Source organism: Acanthochromis polyacanthus, chromosome 7 (genome assembly GCF_021347895.1).
Source record: "Acanthochromis polyacanthus isolate Apoly-LR-REF ecotype Palm Island chromosome 7, KAUST_Apoly_ChrSc, whole genome shotgun sequence".
In the NCBI taxonomy this organism is placed as follows: Eukaryota; Metazoa; Chordata; class Actinopteri; family Pomacentridae; genus Acanthochromis; species Acanthochromis polyacanthus.
In genome coordinates, this window is record NC_067119.1 from 28,669,840 (window position 1) to 28,688,580 (window position 18,741).

The 18,741-nt window shown below is 38.3% G+C and overlaps 1 protein-coding gene across 2 annotated transcripts in view; it reads left to right on the top strand.

Moving 5' to 3' along the window:
• adgrd1 (adhesion G protein-coupled receptor D1) overlaps window positions 1-16,923 on the top strand; it is a 35,481-nt gene extending 18,558 nt beyond the window's left edge. For both annotated transcript variants that reach the window (XM_051951236.1, XM_022193158.2), the window contains 12 exons: window positions 7,025-7,098; window positions 7,615-7,738; window positions 9,883-9,986; window positions 10,162-10,273; window positions 10,610-10,763; window positions 13,307-13,373; window positions 13,636-13,702; window positions 13,874-13,965; window positions 14,069-14,195; window positions 14,291-14,332; window positions 14,664-14,756; window positions 14,858-16,923. In XM_051951236.1, coding sequence (XP_051807196.1) covers window positions 7,025-7,098; window positions 7,615-7,738; window positions 9,883-9,986; window positions 10,162-10,273; window positions 10,610-10,763; window positions 13,307-13,373; window positions 13,636-13,702; window positions 13,874-13,965; window positions 14,069-14,195; window positions 14,291-14,332; window positions 14,664-14,756; window positions 14,858-14,953 — 1,152 coding nt within the window. In that variant the 3' untranslated portion in view covers window positions 14,954-16,923. The remainder of the gene's footprint in view (window positions 1-7,024; window positions 7,099-7,614; window positions 7,739-9,882; window positions 9,987-10,161; window positions 10,274-10,609; window positions 10,764-13,306; window positions 13,374-13,635; window positions 13,703-13,873; window positions 13,966-14,068; window positions 14,196-14,290; window positions 14,333-14,663; window positions 14,757-14,857) is intronic.
• Window positions 16,924-18,741: the final 1,818 nt, after the last annotated feature.

Genomic DNA, 18,741 nt, shown 5'->3' on the forward strand with positions numbered 1-18,741 from the left:
ATCAACGCCAGTCCGGCCTCTGATTAAAAGCCCCGTTACAACAACGATAAGATCTGTGTTTCATCACAGTCACAGGTTGTGTGATGTTTCTGTTGACCTTAAAGCGGTTTAATGGGAGATTTCTTTTCTCAAACTCCAGGCCAAGTTTCGAGCTGTGGTCGGTTTGGAGGCTTCTTTCTTTCTTTTTTTTATGTATTTTAGAGTGCTGGACTGAGTGTTACACTATACCTCTGTGGGCCTTTCCCAGACATACTGCAATAAAGTGTTTCCTTCCCTTACTAAATTTAACAAACGGGAGTGTAGTTTTTGCAGCTTATGCACACACAGCCTGTCTGTTGTTATGCAGAACAGTTTAGCCATTGTCAAACCCCGGTGACATCTTAGCCTGCATTTCTCTTGACTCACATTTTATTAATTATTTTCACCTATTGTACCCTTTCATGAAACCAGAAGGTGATAGTGGCTTTCAGTAATGTCTTGTAGTTGTGTAAAGTGTGATTGACGAGTCTTAGTGTTTTTATGGAGTCTGCTGGCAGCTGTGAATCTGATATCTATACCAAATGCAGAAAGTGCGGTCCAAATTACATCTTGGCGCTCTGTGCTCTAAAATATTTGGAACATTTGAGGGAAAAGTAGAAGATTGCTTCTTTTCTCTCATCCACTCACACTGTTGTGTAATTTTTCACTGCTTTTTTAAATTTAGCACAGCCAAAGCCTTTTTTAGACTCCTTTACTTCTGAAATATGCCTGACTGCTCCTGTGGGTGGATGTTGTTGTACCAGTGCTGGATGCAACAAGCGGTTGTGTGCAGGACTAGTATAAAACTCTGAAGAAAAATCTAAAGTAGTAAATCTAAAATAGAATATAGGCCACACGGTCACTAGATTAGCTTTTGTTTTGTTTTTTCGAAAAGGGCCTGGGATGAGCTTAGATTTGCTTAACTTTAGGGACAGATTTTTCAAATCTTAACAGTCTGAACTGGTTTCAGCATTGTTATGCTGGTTAGTTAATACAAAGTAAAAAATTACTTTGACAGTTTTACCTCAATAAACGATGCTTCATTTCAGCGCGTGTTTGTCCGAGTGTGTTTGTTTTGAATTGGCTGTTGAAACCAGGATGATGGGTGGAGTGTTGCTTTCTCTATCCTTTCTTTATGTGCGCCTCGCTTGAGAACCAGCTGTCAAAAGCTAAGATATAAATTGGCCTGGAGTTGTCCAATGTCCTGGGATTTCCAGCGGCATATGCTGTCAAAGTTTGCTGAAGCTAGTTCGACCACAGCGAGGCTTCCTCTTCCAGCTCTGCTACTTATGGAATGTCTGACAGACACCACAGAGGACAGAGAGGCTTGCTTTTCTACAAATTGCTGGGTTGAGTGTGTCATCTAAGACTTATACACTTTGTGATGCATGAGAGTGTTTATTTTCAACCCTCATCATTATGACCCAGAAGGCTCAACGCAGTCAGTAAAAAACGAAAGGACAAGGTCTGCTTTGAGTTAAGGGGATATATGCAAGTGATAGCAGCTGGAGGTTCTCATGTTGATGTGGAAGGTGGAGTGAATGCCTGGGAGAAGTCTTGCTATATGCAGACGATGCAATGATGGGACTACATTGCAACAATACATTGTTTTCTCCTTGTATGTAAATTGGCACCTTGAAATAAATAAGACTTGATTAGAGCTTCTACAGCTGGCCGTTACCATCCAAGATCATTTCCATACATGTAGGCCAGTAGACACCTCCTCCACTTTCCAATTGGTTCAACAGACTGTTATTACACCATTTAATGGAGCTCTGTTATCACTTCATTTATGGTCTCAAACTATAATTAGAGTTGTATTTTTTCGCCTAAATCTCCTTTTGGCTTTCGCTTTCATTTGCTGTTTTTTACTCTGTTTTTTACTTGAGTTTTTTAGCCTGTGATTGATTGCATTTAGAAACCAAACTACTTGGTTAGGTTTCAAGAAGGAGCATAGTTTATCACGTTACAAAGCTCCACTTCAAGGGTGACAACTTCACCAGACATTTTACATGCAGTTATTTTCATGATTGTAAGGGTTTTCCTACATTATCAGTGTTATTCTCTGTTTATCAGTAATCACACTAGATGATAACGCAGCTACTGAGCTTACTAGAAGTTGGGGAAGGTCCCTACTGACTCACATGTACTGAATGATCTGCAACAATAATGGCCATTTAATGAGCTGATAACATCTGAAGTCTCTGTACTGTTAAAATAATAGTTAGTTAGCTGAGTTGGGTTGAGGTTGACAGATCCCTGTTTGGGATTTTTTTTTTTCCACCACACTCTCAATGACTTGTTTCCTTTATTCTTGCCTCATTCATCCCAGTTTTCACAGAATCAGGGAGGTTGTTGTGTTCAAAGACGCCATTACCATTAATATTCAGACAGCGACATACTGGAGGGGGGGTAACAATTTCATTGCGTCCTTTATAATAATATACTATAAAACTTATTTTGTTGTTTCATAGTTTCTTATTTGCTTGTTTATTTTGTTGTTTTGTGATGATTGTCACTGGTTTGTCTTTGTCTGTTAGCAACATTACTCAAAACCGGACTAACGGATTTGGACGAAATTTTCAGTGAAGTTCAAAAATGACACAAGGACCACTTGATTACATTTTGGCAATGATGTGGATTACAGTCTGGATCCATGAATTTGTTATATATTTCTGTATCATGGTGAGATAGCGGCATGGCGTCAGTGCAACTATGTGAATGCTACGTCAGCTGCTTGCTGACGATCACGTGATTGTGATCCTGCTACAAATCAACCACTGTGGACTTATCAGGACGTATCAATCGGAAATGATACAAGAAACAATTGATTGAACTGTGGGGGTGTTTCCGAGTCCCATCAATTTCTGCCGCCCGCTACATATTTATCTCACACAATTCGGTATCCGTACATAACGTACACATGCATAACACACGCCTGTGCTCAGCACAAGGTCATTTTGTTTGTAGGTACATCTATGTTAAATGGACACATTCTGTGCTGCTGTGAATTCTGTCACGATTTTTTTCAACATTTCAGCTGTCAGAAATAAGATGACGTCTGAGCTGCCTTGGCGGAGTACTGCGCTATGAGTGCTTTTCTTGTTTTGTTTATTTAAAAATAAGTTTTTAAGTTTAAATAGCAGCATTTGGTCTCATTTGGTTTCATTGTGATGGTGGCACAACTTGTGACCAAAACAAAAAAGAAAAAAAAATACCATATGCTAAAAAGACACTCATGCACAAGACTGGAGGACTGGACAGTTAGTATTATGTAATCCTATGCATACTTATCTTTAGTGCAAATGCATGAATGTGATACATAAACATTACTTGGTCAGACCTATTTGATAGGAATTTGGCATAAAAGTGAGCAGAGTGTTCAGTCAGACATGAATCTGTTTACATTCAGACACCATGAGATTAATGGAATGGAGGGAGAAGAATGGTATGTAACACAAGACATCAGCTGGCACTGAACTGTGGGCGTTGGGGTTGTGTAGTGTGTGGTAGAATATCACAGCTCCATCTCCTTCCTGTTTATGTCCAGTCATGGTACAGCAGCCCCATTGGGCATACTTATCCATAATCACACTTTGCCATTTTTAGTTGTATGATTCAGAATATGACAACCAAGTTGAGACAAATTGTATTATGCTTTGGAGAAACAGGAAAGAATCTGCATTTATTTACATTGAATTTAAATGTGTAAACTTAAAAAAGAAAATTTAAGGATTCCCCAAATCTGTTATCTGTTTTGTTTCTAAATGATCCCTTCCCTTGACGAGAAAATACACAAAGTAAAGAACTGAGCTCAGCTGGTAGAGTGGGCTTTCTTTTCTGATTCACTTGTTTAGTAAATGCAACAGTCTTCTATCGTTGCAGTCAAAGCAAGCGGACTAAAAATGACAACAGTGTGTTTACCGTGAAGCATTCAGAGCCTGCAGCTTCGCCCAGCGGAAAAAAATAGCAGCCACAACTGTTCCAGGCATGTTATGATGATGACTCCAAAAGAGTTGAATCAGGATTTACAGTATTTTTCTCTCCTGGCAGCTGTTTGAATGGAAATTCTTCTTGTATACTCTTTGTCTCAGACTCATTCTATGGATCAGCTGCCAGTGGTTTCACACATTAAAGCCTACTTCTACTTCACTATAAAGTATAAATTATTTTTTACTCAATTTACTAAATTGACTATTTATTTTAAGATAAATTATATTATCTATAATGTTTTTGGTTTGTGAATCACATCTCAGATATCTGTAAGTTGTCAGGAGGTGTGATTTCTCCTCTAATATTTTCAAATGGTGTCGTTTAAAGACACCAACCAGGGTAAATCAGAGTTTTCTTTACCTTCTTCACATCTTCATATTGTGCTTTTTTTATGCCACACTTTCTATATCACTTTCCATGTCTTTATATTTAAGAACCTGTTTGAGATCAAAGACGTGTGGCTAAATTACTCCAACATTACAGCTTTCCATTTTGTAGCATGCAGTAGTTCTAGGTGAGCTGCTGTGCTCCAGCTGCAGTAAGTGGGGAAGGTTGCCGATTAATATGCCGGACTGAGTTTAGCTGCATTTGAACAATTTTAGGCAAGAAGAGATTAATTTAATTTTAAAAAAACACTTAAATGTGACTTTTATTAAGACAAATTTGTTTTCAGAGGTTTAATCGATGACCAGAGAGGGACTATACACTATTTTAGTCACAAAAATGGTCATTTAAAAAAAAAAAAAAATCTGAAAAAAAAATCATTACAGAAAAGTACACAATATTATGAGTATAGAACTTTGTTTTTCCAGCATCCTTAACTATCTACCAAAACTACAGTTTTAATTTGTGACCCTTTGTTGACCACATGACTCTTAGTTTGGGAACCACTAAATATCATCAAAAGGCTGCTTATACGCCGATGCATCAAATCAAAAATTTTATATTGTTGTATGAGCCAATCTGATTGTCTTTACTCCAGAATGGCATTTCTTTGAAATTAAATACTTTAAATCTTTTATACTGTTATTTTAGCTCATGTAATGGAATCTATAGCCTTTCTCCACCACTGATAGTTGTTGTTGAATTTGGATGTTAGACTTTGCCATTATTGAACTCTACTGCTTTGAAATCCAGCGGCCAGTGAGTCACAGTTACAGTACTCGCTGTCCAGATGAAGCTTTGCTTGATAGCAGGACAAAGTAGGACATTGTAACACAGAAGCAGCAGGAACACCTTGACTATGTAACATTTATCAGCCTGTCTCTCCGTCAGACTCTTCTCCTTTATCAGCCTGTCACTCGGCATCACTCTCCTGTCACCGGCTTTCGCTCTCCTCTCTTCTTCTCTGTTCTGCTTTCCTTATGAGCTCAAAGTGATTTCCAGGGCGGCGTTTTCTGGCCTTCTGTTGTTAATAAAGAGCTGGAGCGCCAGCTGCAGTCTTGGCTGGTAGATGCTGAGGCCTCGGGGGCACTGGGGGAACAACAGCATGCGCACGAAACTCGGCCAGAAGTGCATTTAAACACTCACTGGTGACTTTCAGGTTCCTGCACCTCTCCCTAAATATCAACTGGAAAACTGAAGCTTGACATACCACAAACAGACAGTTGCTAGAGAGGAAGCATGGCCAAGCAGTGGCCCTTATATATGTGATGGTCTGTTAGTCAGTGTATATAGTTCAGCTTGTGTCTGGTACGTATCAGTGTTTGGTAATGGTGGATTGTTTCCCATGAGGCAGTGTTTACATTTTGTGCTTAATATGGATAATTAGTCTTCCTTCATTGCACAGGAACATTAAATGCTGACACTGTAATGCAAGGCGTACAGTATGCCGGTCGCAGTTCATCTCTCTTCCATCTGCTTTCATTTACACCCAACAAGAAATGTGAGTTATTAAAGCCCACTTGAGACCAGTAAATTCACCCACAGGGTTGCATGCAGTTGCCCAAAGCTGGCCCTGGGTTGATGACGACGGGGTGCATTTAAGGCGGCCTCATGCCTCTTGGACCCTTCGTCCTGAACGCTCTAATGGGCCACATGAATATCTATCTGTTGCATTCATCTCGAGGGTCATAATACATGATGACTAAAGAGCTGCATGTGCGAAACAGACAGAATGAGAGCAGCGATTTGATTACACAATGAAGTCAAGGTATCGTGCTATGCTTTGTAATATGAATCACTGAGCCTGTGGCCAGGAAACAGACAGCCTGACTGTCAGTTTCACTCTCACTCTCACTTTTTCCAGAAGGAAATAGCGCAGACACAGTCCATCTAATCATATACTTATTCGGTCTGAGAGTCGAGGCTCGGGGAACGAGAAGAGGTGTGCAGTCTCACAGTGTACACCCAGCCGGCCAATGGAAGTGTTGTTTTCTTCAGATGACAGATTGAGGAGGGTAGTGGTTTGACCTGAAACCAGGGCCAAGCCCCAATTACTGCATTTTTGCTCTGTAGCCATTAGCTCACTGTCTCTGGAGACGCCAAATCTCATATTAAGGAATGACATGGAAAAAGTGAATTATAATCAAATAAGATTCTTGAAGACAGCAGGGATTTTCGCTCAGTGTATTAATCACCTTTGCTGAGTGCAGATCTGAAAAATGTGAACTATTAGGCTCCCCTTGTCTTTCCTTGAGTATGTGCTCAGATCTTGCATAGTTAGTCTTATTTTACTGTCGCTTAGGGAACAAAGAAGCATTGTATTTCATTATTATTATTATTATTATTATTTACTACAAGTAAAAATAAAGAAGCTGTTACCACTCCTTTAAGTTGAGAAATTAGCTGTGCAGTAGGTTTTTCAACTTTAATCTATTCTCTTAGATGCTTACGGATAAAAAAGTAACTTGCTAATTTCTGTTAAAAATATGGATCAAACAGCATTTTTAAACAGGTTGCTACTTAATATTTAATGCACCTTTACAATCCATAAACAAAATTTTAGTCGGTGTTACACTTCTCTTGCAGTTCAACATCTGAATTTTTTTTTTTTTTAACTTTTCTCTTTCAGACCAAAGAACAGCAGGATCAAGTACTGAACCAGAGTAATAAAGTCTTACTCTACTGTGCCTTCCTGGACTACAGGTGGGTCCATGTTTCTGATTTAGATCCAGAAGGTCTCATCCAGATGTCGAGCCAAACAGATTTTTATCTTGATTGTTGATTCTTTGCATGTTCTTTGCTCAATTCTTTCAATCATAAGAAACGAGCAGTGATTTGGAAAGCGTGTATTTCCTTTTACTCATTCAGCTGGAAAACATCCACATGTGTTGCTGTTTCGGTTTGTTGTGTGTTGAGCAACGGCCCACTGTAAAAAAAATAATATGATCTGAAAAACGGAGCCAAGACGATATTTAGAAAGCATAAATCATTTTAAAAGGGAGTGTGTTTTAGTTGGATTCAAAGGCTTCCTCTTCTTTACTCCTCTTTACTCTGAAGCTTCAGAAAAATGTGAATTATTTGGAGGTTGCCCTGTCACATTGACCTGGCACAGTCAACAAGGACTGTTTTTCTTTTTTCTGATATTGCTTCTTTATGTTTTGATGTTTAAATTGAATACACTTTCCTTTATGAATAATACATAATCGTCATTCCTTTCAGTTCTAAAGAGGGAGTGTGGTCCAATGAAGGCTGTGTTCGCTCAGAAGGGAACATGACGTATTCTGTGTGTTTGTGCAACCACCTGACCAACTTTGCCATCCTCATGCAAGTTGTTCCCTTGAAGGTAAGATGTTCTGACTGCTCTTTAAAGCTTTAAAGAGCATTCATTGAAATACTTTCAAATTCAAAATTTCAACCCTACAGTAGAGTTTTGTTGGAGGACATGAGACTTTTCTACTTGTGACATTTTTCCAAATTTTAACTTTCGTGTTGAAATTGAACGTCAATGAAGTTACTATATATAGTTCTTTGCTCGTTAGTAGCTAAAAAAAAATTCTAAGAAATGTAAATGTCATCACTTAGCACCACTTGCCCAATAAAGGGTTAAAGCTTTTCTATGGATTTTAAGATTTTTTTTAAACTGGGTGATTCAGGTGGTCACTTAAAGAGGTTAAAATGTATGCAGTTGACTTGGTTATTGCTGTACGCAAAGAGCTACATGTGGCCCTGCTGCCTCTTCATCACAGTCTTCCTACAGTACTGCTCCTAAGAATCCTCTGCAGCCCAAAAGCATCTTCCCAACAGATCACCTTCATAAAAAGAAACACCTGTAAAGCTTTGAACAGGTTGAACAGACAATTTGATAGTTCATTATGGCTTCCTGGAAGAATAGTATTTTAAAAAATAGAAAAATACAACTCCAAGCTGTGGCAAATTGGGGAGGGGGGGACACAAATTTGCATGTGCAGTAGGATGTATAGTGCCAAGGCAGGAAAACTTATTTGGCTAATGCACTTGGCAAGCAAATTTAGTTGAAGTGAATGGGCAGCATCTTTGAGTCCAGTGTCCAGTTCTCACAGTACATCAAACTCACTGGAATACGAGACTTCAAAGTGTCTGCAGTGAAAAAGGCATACACAGTTAGAGAAGGATCTCTCTCTCCATACCATCCATATTCAGAAATATATCCTTCCTTGTATCTTCTCTACAAACTAAATAGATCTGTAGGGACATAAATGGACAGGAAGCAGTGGTTCACCACAGGGCAACCCACCAACCAGAGGCCCTAACTGCAACGTGTGGACAGTTTACTGTCCCTCCCTGTGGGTCACTTGTAAGCAGACCTTCATAATCACAAATCTTTAGTTTTACTGGTGGTTTTGTACAGCAGCACTTGCTACAGCCATGATTTCTCATGATTAAGTGCGGTTCTTCTGGGTCACTGCACAGGTCAGTGGTCCATTCCTCTAGGTTACAATCTTTCAAGGCACCAGAAACTGTCCCCTTAAACCGACCTACATATAAAACATCTGGAAAAACATCCGTTCTTCTGTATTCTGTGAACACTGTCCTGCATAATGTTTTACATTTACATCAAGTCAAGCATGTAGAACAATTTAAGATGCCAAACCTGTGTACAATCTCACCACAATCTTTGTTTTCCAAGAATATGTGCCATGGGAGAATGGTTAGCATCCACAATAGCCTCTTTAAATAGAAAAGCGGACTTCTTATTGCAGCTAAGTGGACCAATGCTGTATTTAAGGCTCAGAAGTCTATTTGATGCTATACTTTCTCCTACCAAGCCTCTAATTAGTGGGCTGCCTCATCCCTCAGCTGCAAGGGAACATCCCACGTATCCCTTTTCTGGAAGGCTAAGACTCCTCTGCCCTCATAATGACAAGGCACATGTGTAGACAGTTAATGGAGAATCAAACCCAAACCCTCAAAATAGCTTGAACTCCAAAACAACATCAATGCACTCGGCCGTACGCCACAGATGTGCATATATGGAAAACACAATTATCACTTTTATTCTTTACTGTCTTCGACAATATATATTTTGCTTTTGAAAACACCATAAAAATAAGAACTTGACTCGACTTTTAGATTGCTCAGGTTAGAGGAAAAAAACTACTTTGCGTCAAAATTAATTAAATGATGCAAACAAACAAAAAAATGAATGGAAATAAATATGAGTACTGTACATCTGTGTTTCATCATTTACACAGAGTGGAATAAACAGTTTTGCTGAGGTTATGACAGTATGACCAGTTTTGGAGAGGAGCCTGGTGGAGAAATGCTGAGAAAGTTTGTCTTGTGTTCATCATCTTGAACTTTCAAGCTGATGAAACAGGCTGCAGGAAACAGGCTACGCTAGCTTTGGATGCGTCAGTGCATTTTGGCACAAGTACCGACCCACCGTGCAGGCCAAAATACTCTTGTTGAGCTGTCTTTTGTTGATGGTGATGTTGTCTCTGTACATAGCTCACGGCTGGCCACAGGGTGGCACTATCAACCATTGGTTATGTTGGCTGCTCCATTTCTATCTTCTGTCTTGCCATCACTCTGGTCACTTTTGCAGTTCTGTCGTGAGTATTGTCAGTTACTGTCATGTAACTTTCCATTGTAATTTCTATGTGCCTAATTTATTACATGCTGCATTTTTATTTTGTGAATCTACTTATGCATATACTTTGCATCTACTTGTGTGTGTTTGACGTTCTGACAAAGACAGTGTGATGTTGTCATTTTGCTGCTCTGCAGGTCAGTAAGCACCATCCGTAATCAACGCTACCACATCCACGCCAACCTTTCCTTTGCTATCCTGGTGGCTGAGATTTTATTGCTCATCAGCGCGCGCTTTGACCCGGGAACGGTAGGTGCACATGATGATGATGATGGTGGTGATGATTAGCAGCATAACAACCTAATAACCAGGAGTGATGGTGGTTGTAGTGGTTCATGATGTAGAGAATAAGTCAGTGATCAGGACTTTCTAGTACCCCAGCAAGATTATTAGTATAGATAAAAGGAAATTACAGCAAATTTGTGCAACAAATGATGTACAGTTTAAAATTATAAGATGTTTCCAGGTGTCAGACAAAACAAAAAAGTGGACTTTTGAATGATGATGTATGACAAATCTGAGATAAAATAGACATTAAAGGAGACTGTTTTGATAGTAAAAAGCTGCTTTCGTCCTCTGCCCCAGCTGCCTTGTAAGATCATGGCTGTCCTGCTCCATTTCTTCTTTCTGAGTGCCTTTGCCTGGATGCTGGTGGAGGGTCTCCACCTCTACAGTATGGTGGTCAAGGTGTTTGGCTCTGAGGGCAGCAAACATTTCTACTACTATGGCATCGGTTGGGGTATGTGTGCTCAACAGTTTTTATTTGCAGATGAAAAGCTCACATAGCAAAAAAACGCGTCTTCCTTCTGTCATGTTTTCTTGATTTTGCTTCTATTGTTATCTTATTTTATTATTCCTAACTTGATCCAGTGTCTTCCCTCTATGTCATCCCAGACCATTACTGTAAAAACGATTTCAGTATTTCTTTTTTTAGTTAACCTTTAAAAGTAAATGTGTAGGACAATATCAAATAAATATGCTATGAGTTATGGCACATTCCAGTATAACGTTTGTCTCTCTTGATCTCAGTGAAGTGGAGTTTGATGGACAGATAAAACAAATCTGGGACATACGTATACTGTCTTTGGCTGCTGGTAGATGCATAGTCTCTCTTTTACATGTTGAACCCATTAGTGGAAAAACGATCCCTTTTTTATGACTTCCTCTCTTCTGGCCAGAGTAATTTTTCATTTTGTGTGGCCAGCTGCAAATTACGTGCAGGAGACTTGTCTGACAGCGAGAAGTATAGCTGCATGTGTATAAAAAGTATATAAATACTCCTCTTATAATTAATTGCTGCTGTTATTAGCTGTGATAAAGGCTGCTGACTACTTTATCTTTCATTTCCTCCCTCAAAGTAAAAGTTTCCTCCTAGTGTAGCGCGCTAGAAACCTTTGGGCTTGGAAAGCCAGAAGATCAAAGCAGCGGAATGGAAAGGGCTATTTTCATGGAAATGCACAATTAGCAGCATAAGAGGATAAATAAAACCATGACTGGGTGGTGGTAATTCTTTGCCTTGGGCTCGCAGATTTTGAGTGCTGCACTTTGCTTTAAGGTATCCTGTGGAGTTTTGACCACAAGGCAAAGGAAATAAACTACAAAAAAGAAAATATCTGCTAACAAGCAACCTTGGATTTAAGTTTGCAGACTTTAAAATACTTTGCAGATATTTTTCTGGCTTGTTTGCCTTCATTTAAAAGTTGTACAGTAGAGATACAATATATGTTGCTGTTCTTTTGAAGGTTGCACTGTCTTTACAAACTATTTTTGCCCTCTTTGACTGTTTTGTTGTTGTTTTCTAATGCTTTTATGTTACTGATCTGAAAATACATTGTAACTATGGAAATAAACTTCATTATTGTTGTTTCATAAGATGCATATTAACTACAACCACAGTCCATTAGAACAAATTGATATTCATAAATAGATTTGTGTTTTTTTATGCTGTTATTACATAAATTAAAAAGCCTAGCAAATCTACATAAACTACCATGATATATGATATATATTGGCACAGTACCCGATTGGTAATTTAACACAACAGTGTAAACAGTGACTGTAAAGAGAGTTTAGAAACAAATGGCCACTAGACTCTACATCATGTGTTTTGCCCCGATGTGACAGGCCAGATTAACCCCCCAGCCACAGTATACCCCTGGGTATACTCCGGCCTAGGCCAGTTTATACATGTCGACACATAAAGATTAGTCATTAATCTTTTTTTTTTTTTTACAAAGAGGTATGCTCAGCAAGCAGATCATTATGACTAGAATGGTCTTAAGCTAACAATTGAAATCAAAGGAAAAACTAAACAGCAAATTAAAATAAAAATTATGCTGTAAGCAAATCATTGTCAAAGAAGATCAAGACTGGCTCTTGTTCGTTTCAGTTGCTACTTCTTCTTTTCCTTTCGGCTTTTCCCTTCAGGGGTCGCCACAGCGAATCAATTGCCTTCATCTAACCCTGTGTTCTTGCTACTGTATAACGGATTTCAGTACATATCTATTTATATATCCGTTGTATTGTGCTTAAATTAAGATTGGCTTGATTTGTGCTCAATAAATAAACCATTAATAGATAGGCAGGCAGGCAGGCAGAGAAGGCAGGCAGAGAAATTTACATCAGCATATCTCATGGGTTTCTTTTTCCTAAAATGTTTGATGTAATTTCATTTATTTGTGCTTAAATTAAGATGAAAGTAATTTGATTGATGCAATCTCATATTACATGGGATGTATTTTTGCATGGAAGGATATATTCTGGGCTAGGCTATTTCAGTCACCGGGGTGTAAAGTGACCCAGGTCAGTTTGGCTGGGGGTTTAATCTGGCCTGTTACACACAGATCAAATCAAAGACATAAGAGATATTATACTGAAATCTGCTATACATACACAATTAAAAGTTACACCAGCCAACGTGGATGTTCTTTGATAATATTTTGTTTCCAGCATTTTTTTTTTTTGGTTTTCAATTCAGTTCTTCCTTTGATTTGAACTTTTTTTCAATTTCAATTAGCTTATGACAATTCTAGTTATGTTCTTTTATAATTATTAGCCTGCTGTGCATACCTCTTTGTAAGAAGAAAAAACAACCTTATCAACTAAGAGTTTAACTTGCTTAACCTTTATGTGTCAACAGGTATAAACTGGTCTAAGCCAGAGTAAACCCCAGGGTATTCATTGGCCAGGGGCTTAATCTGGTCCAGGTCCCTAATTAGGTAATTCCAGTCACGACTGCTATTCCATCAGTGAATGTGTTTCTGTTTTTGTTTTTTGCATCAGGTTCGCCATTGGTCATCTGTGTGGTGTCCATGACATCAGCTCTTGACAGTTACGGTGAAATTGACAAGTAAGTTTGACTTGCACATTGCATTTTATGCATCTATATGATGTTGTACTGAATTCGCTTTATTCCATTAAAACTCTCTGCCGAGGCATGACAATGACATCACCTGTGGAAGAAATTGGAAACAACTGTGTTTAATGTCATGCAAAAGCTTCTAGGTTAACAGCTTCACTTTTGCATTACAGCGTTAGAGCCTTTTCGCTTGCGAAGGAACACGATGTAGCTTTCTGTGTCCTTTCTCTTACAAATATCCTTGTTATTTCAGCTGCTGGCTGTCACTGAAGAATGGAGCCATTTGGGCCTTTGTGGCACCAGCTCTTTTTGTCATTGTGGTGAGAAAACATTTGCATTTGTCATTGTTCTTGGTTCCCCATTTGTGTGTTAATTTACACCATAATCTGTAACCTTTGTGTGCTTGTATTCTGTGCAAGTAGGAAAGAGATAAAATCACACCTCCTGTGGCCCCGAGTTTAACTGTATTTACCCGGCTTTCTTGTCTCCAGGTGAACATTGGCATTCTGATATCTGTGACCAGGATCATATCTCGAATCAGCGGCGAGAATTACAAGGTTCATGGAGATGCCAACGCAGTCAAGTGAGTGTCTTTGTTTTAATAATCAACCTAATGCTCTTTTAATGATTAAATATAGTTATTTACTAAAAGCTAATAACATCCTTGTCTTTTGATTTGTTTCAAGGCTGACTGCGAAGGCCGTGGCTGTGCTCCTGCCTATACTGGGCATTTCATGGATCTTTGGCGTTCTCTCCATCAACACGCACTCTCTGCCATTCCTTTATATTTTTGCTGTATTCAACTCATTACAAGTAAGTTCTTTAATATAGGATCTTTTCCTTTCCAAAATGTTTGCAGACTTTTGTGAAATCTTTACTAAAAATGTATATTTGTTGCTTCTCTTTAGGGATTCTTTGTCTTCTTGTTTCACTGCCTTCTCAACTCCGAGGTATGATGCTAAATCAGATATTTTATTTACTTGCCAGGTCTGGTAGGAGAAAATTGTCCATACACAAAAAAAAAACAGAATTTCAGAGTTGTAAATTTGGAGTACATTTATTCTAATTGGCACAGAAGGAACAATGCTCTTTTTTTCCCCTAAGGACAACTCACATGAATCAACATTTCTGTGAATATTCTACTATTAGTCAGCTGGCTCATTTTCAATTATAGTCCTTTTAAAACATGTTGTAAGAACCATTTTTTGTTGCAAGAATTTCTACTAAGTGTGATGAATGTGTGTTTTGCCTGATTTAACGTGACTCCACTCCTCTCTGTAGGTCAGAGCTGCTTTCAAACACAAAACCAAAGTGTGGTCTCTTACCAGCAGCTCCATCCGCAACATCAATGTGAAGCCCTTTAACTCAGACATTGTGAGTATTAAAAAAAAATTTAAACAAAAATGAACCGTGCAGCTCTTAACTGTTTCACTCTAACTGCCTCTGTTCCTAATTCTTTCGATCCTTTTATATAGATGAATGGAAACAAGGAGGGCGTGACACCGACCAAATTGAACACATGGGACAAAAGCACCAACTCAGCCAACCGTATCGACCTCTCTGCTGTGTAGCGGACCAGATCACCGTCTCTGTTTGTGGTCGGAGAGCAATTTAAAGCTCACTCGAGTGGAATGGCAAACACTGGCCAGCCGCATTCTAACGTTATGTAATGAATTGGACACTCATCCACTCAAGTGAAAGCAATACCAAAGGAGGCGTTTTGTAGCTGAACGATAGCTTCACCTTTAAAGACAAACAGACTCTTAGGACTGTGCCTTACTAGTCTCACACAGAAACATACTTTCCAAGTATAAAAGCAGGAATTTCAGAGGAGAATTTGGTGAAGTGATAGACGGAAGTGTAGTTCAGGCTCAGGCAATAATGCTCTGTGCAGCAGAAGGTCTTGATTTGTCTGTGACATGGTCTATAATGCCTACAGGCTTTGTGTCTTCTTGCAGAGAGTTAGATAAAAGGTTGATGCAACTTTCATGTCTGCTAAGTGTCTAAACTCAAATTAAAAAGTAAGTAAACTGGACAGTAAGCTACATACAAGAAAACCTTCAAAAATCTTTCAGAATGGTGTAGAGTAATGCAAAACTTCTGATTTACTCACTTACTATTCTACAGAAGAGTATTAGAACCACTTATATTTTTGCTTAACAAATGATTTGAAAAGCATATCTTCCATAAGAGGGTATGCAAGTATATCACCCTCATATATAGGCAGTGTGTTAAAGAGAATCAAATGTTTGCTTGTCCAAACATACGAACAATTTCCATGAGATGGTTAGCATAGCTTAGCACAAAGACTGAAAACAAGGGAAAATAGCTGGCCTGCCTCTAACCAAAATGACAGAATTCACCTGCCAGCACTTTTAATTGTAATTAATCAACACTTTATATCTCATTTATTTAATATGTACACAAAACGAAGACAACAGAGTAGCTAGCCAAGCGAGTTGTTTCCCCTTTTGGCAGAATTAGTGTTAAGCTAAGCTAATGCTACTGTCATATTTAGCATGCAGACATGAAAGTTAGTGATTTTTTTTTCATCTAACTCTTGGCCAGAAGACAAATTAGCTTCCAAAATGTCAAACGACATCTTTAAATCACACTTAATTAATTAATCTGTCTCACAGTTTACAGTTGTGTGATTTTCTTCATTTAACTGCAAAAAATTCAAGTAATTTTCGGGTATGTTTGGACACAAATTCATAACCTTAAGCAGAAAAAAGAGCAAATATAAATATAGTGTTTAATGTCACTACACGTTAACAGCATTCATCATTACAAAAGAAAAACTGCAAATTTCAGATCTGAATGAATTTCTTCAATATTCACAGGATCCACACAGATTTCTCACATTTTTAGGAACATCACTACACAATAACTGCATAATAATCATGGATGATGTACCAGTGAATAAGATTCTGATATAATGTATTTATTTATTTTGTGATTCTGAGTTCTTCATCGTGTCTTCTGCTAAGTGTCACGGCTCAACAATCAGTATGTTCTCATGTTAAATTCTGTGTTTATTTGTGTTTTCTCTCTCTGAAATGAACTGACTGGCATAGATGCAGTACCTCACATCTTAGTAAGCTGCCATACGTTATGCTCTTCGAGGAATAGTGAATATTGGTTGTGTATTGAACACAATTCTGTGAACTTTTACGTTGTCTTTAGCTATTTTTGTTGCTAATTTCTTATAAATTTCCAAGCATTTTTTTGTACAATAAAATATGAAATGAAATGTGTCCTACAACAGAGGGACTTGGTAAGGTTGTTGCTTTTTTTTTCTTAACATACTGTGAGAATGGAGGGAGATGACATTGTTCAAAACATCATTGATCTTACACTGTACCAACATTAGGTTTCCTATAACAGGATTTACTGTAAGTCACTCTGCACTCACTTTTCATGTCTGATTTAATTATTTCAGTATTCCTAAGCTTGTATATGGCCTTTGATGATTGTTGTCTTACGGTACTATGGTTTGCGCTTCCAGTTATCTTTATTAAAAACTGTTTATAACAAGAAATTTGTGTCTTTATTACATGATTTTCACCACCATATTCACATCTGAGTGGGTTGTAGACCAGCATGTCTGATGGTAGCCCAACTGGTGGATTTTGCCACCTGTGATTTACGTTAGCATGAATCCACTTTTGCCTAGGACAATTTTGAAGATTAAGAACGCCTCTAAGTTTCTTTTAAAATGGCTGATATTGACACAACCTGCATTACACAAACAACTAGAAGCAAAAAATACTCGACCATCAATCAAATTATTAAATGTGATAAAAGATAGGGGCAATACAGAGCTATTCTGAGTGATCACCTTTAGCCTGTATGCTGATGGGAGTGGTCTCTTCCAGCATGACAGTGCTCTCATTCATATTGCAGAGGAGGTCACTGAATGGATTGATAAGTATGAAAATTATGTGAATCATATACTATGGTCTTCTATGGCAGTTGGTGTCTTCTTGTAACAAAAATCTCCCTTTGTGTTTAGCCCCCTCTGCTAAAATGCAACACTGTGTGGAGAAAGACAAACGTATTTTTGAAGATGAACCACCTGCTGAGTCCTCATCTGAACTTACCATAAACATTTGATTTTTTTAAACACATTACAGGGAATGTTCATTTTGTACACCCATCACTTACACTTGAAGCACATTATGACATGGCCGGAATGAGAATGATCACAGTCAGCAAAACTTATTTAACTAAACACTTGATCTGTTGTTTTAAACCAGAAAAATTATTAATCTCTTTAAACACACAACAAAAGAAGCACATATTGTCTGCAATACCACAGTTGTAGTTCCTCAGTACTTGTTTAAGTGGTCTTCACTTAAAATATCAAAAATAAAATATAGTATTTTTGTGAGGTGGAGCATTGTTATTGTTTCGTTTTTCCCTTTTGTTCTGTAAAGCACTTTGTATTACATATTATTTGCATAAAAGCTGCAATACAAGTAAAGTCTGATTGATTGATCAGCAGATGAAGTGCCAGAAATCTGAAAAACACTGTATCAGTACAGAGCATTAAGCTGAAATGATCTACACAAAACCTGTTATTTATGGAAAATTACTGAGGGTTTGAGATCGCAATTTACTGTTACTTTACAAGATTTTTGATGCCAGAATATTATCCTTTTTCAGATTTTTGTTTTTACAGATTCAAATTGTGTCTTTCTTGACACTGACCAAACTTAACTTCTTAACCACCCTTACCTATTTCAAAAGTGCTGCCCCATGAATATGCAATCTGAGGTGCTCCACAGTGGATTTTGATTTAACTGAGTTATATCACACTTCAGTTTTTAACGCCATTAAGTCAACTTGATTAAACTGCATTTTGCCCCAACACATTTCCCCAACATTATTATCCTTTACATTCTGTCTGGATGACTGCATTGCAGAACACGGTCATTTAAATAGGCTGCTGAAGCCACAATGTAATGTAAAGTATCTCATAAGGGGGGAGGACAAACTCTTCCTGTGAACCACCTGCTGAGCCACTTACCCCCCACTGATCACCCTTTTTTAGGCCACAGCAGGGGTCTGAGCCTGTAATGCTGAGGATGCATATGTTAATGTGGTGGGGGAACATGGAACTTTCCTCTCTGACTGTAGATGTGTGTTTCTGTTGTTTTTGGCAATACTATAAATGTTATATTAAAATAAGATGACCACCCAGCGTAACTCTTCTTTTGGAAAGTGGGAGCTTCTTGATATAGCTTTTAAAAATAAGCCACTGCCAAATTAAGCCTCTGATTAACGAGTTTATGAGCTGTCCCTGAAGGCGTCACCACCAAACATCTGCCGGTGCTTCTGCGCATGCTCACAGGGA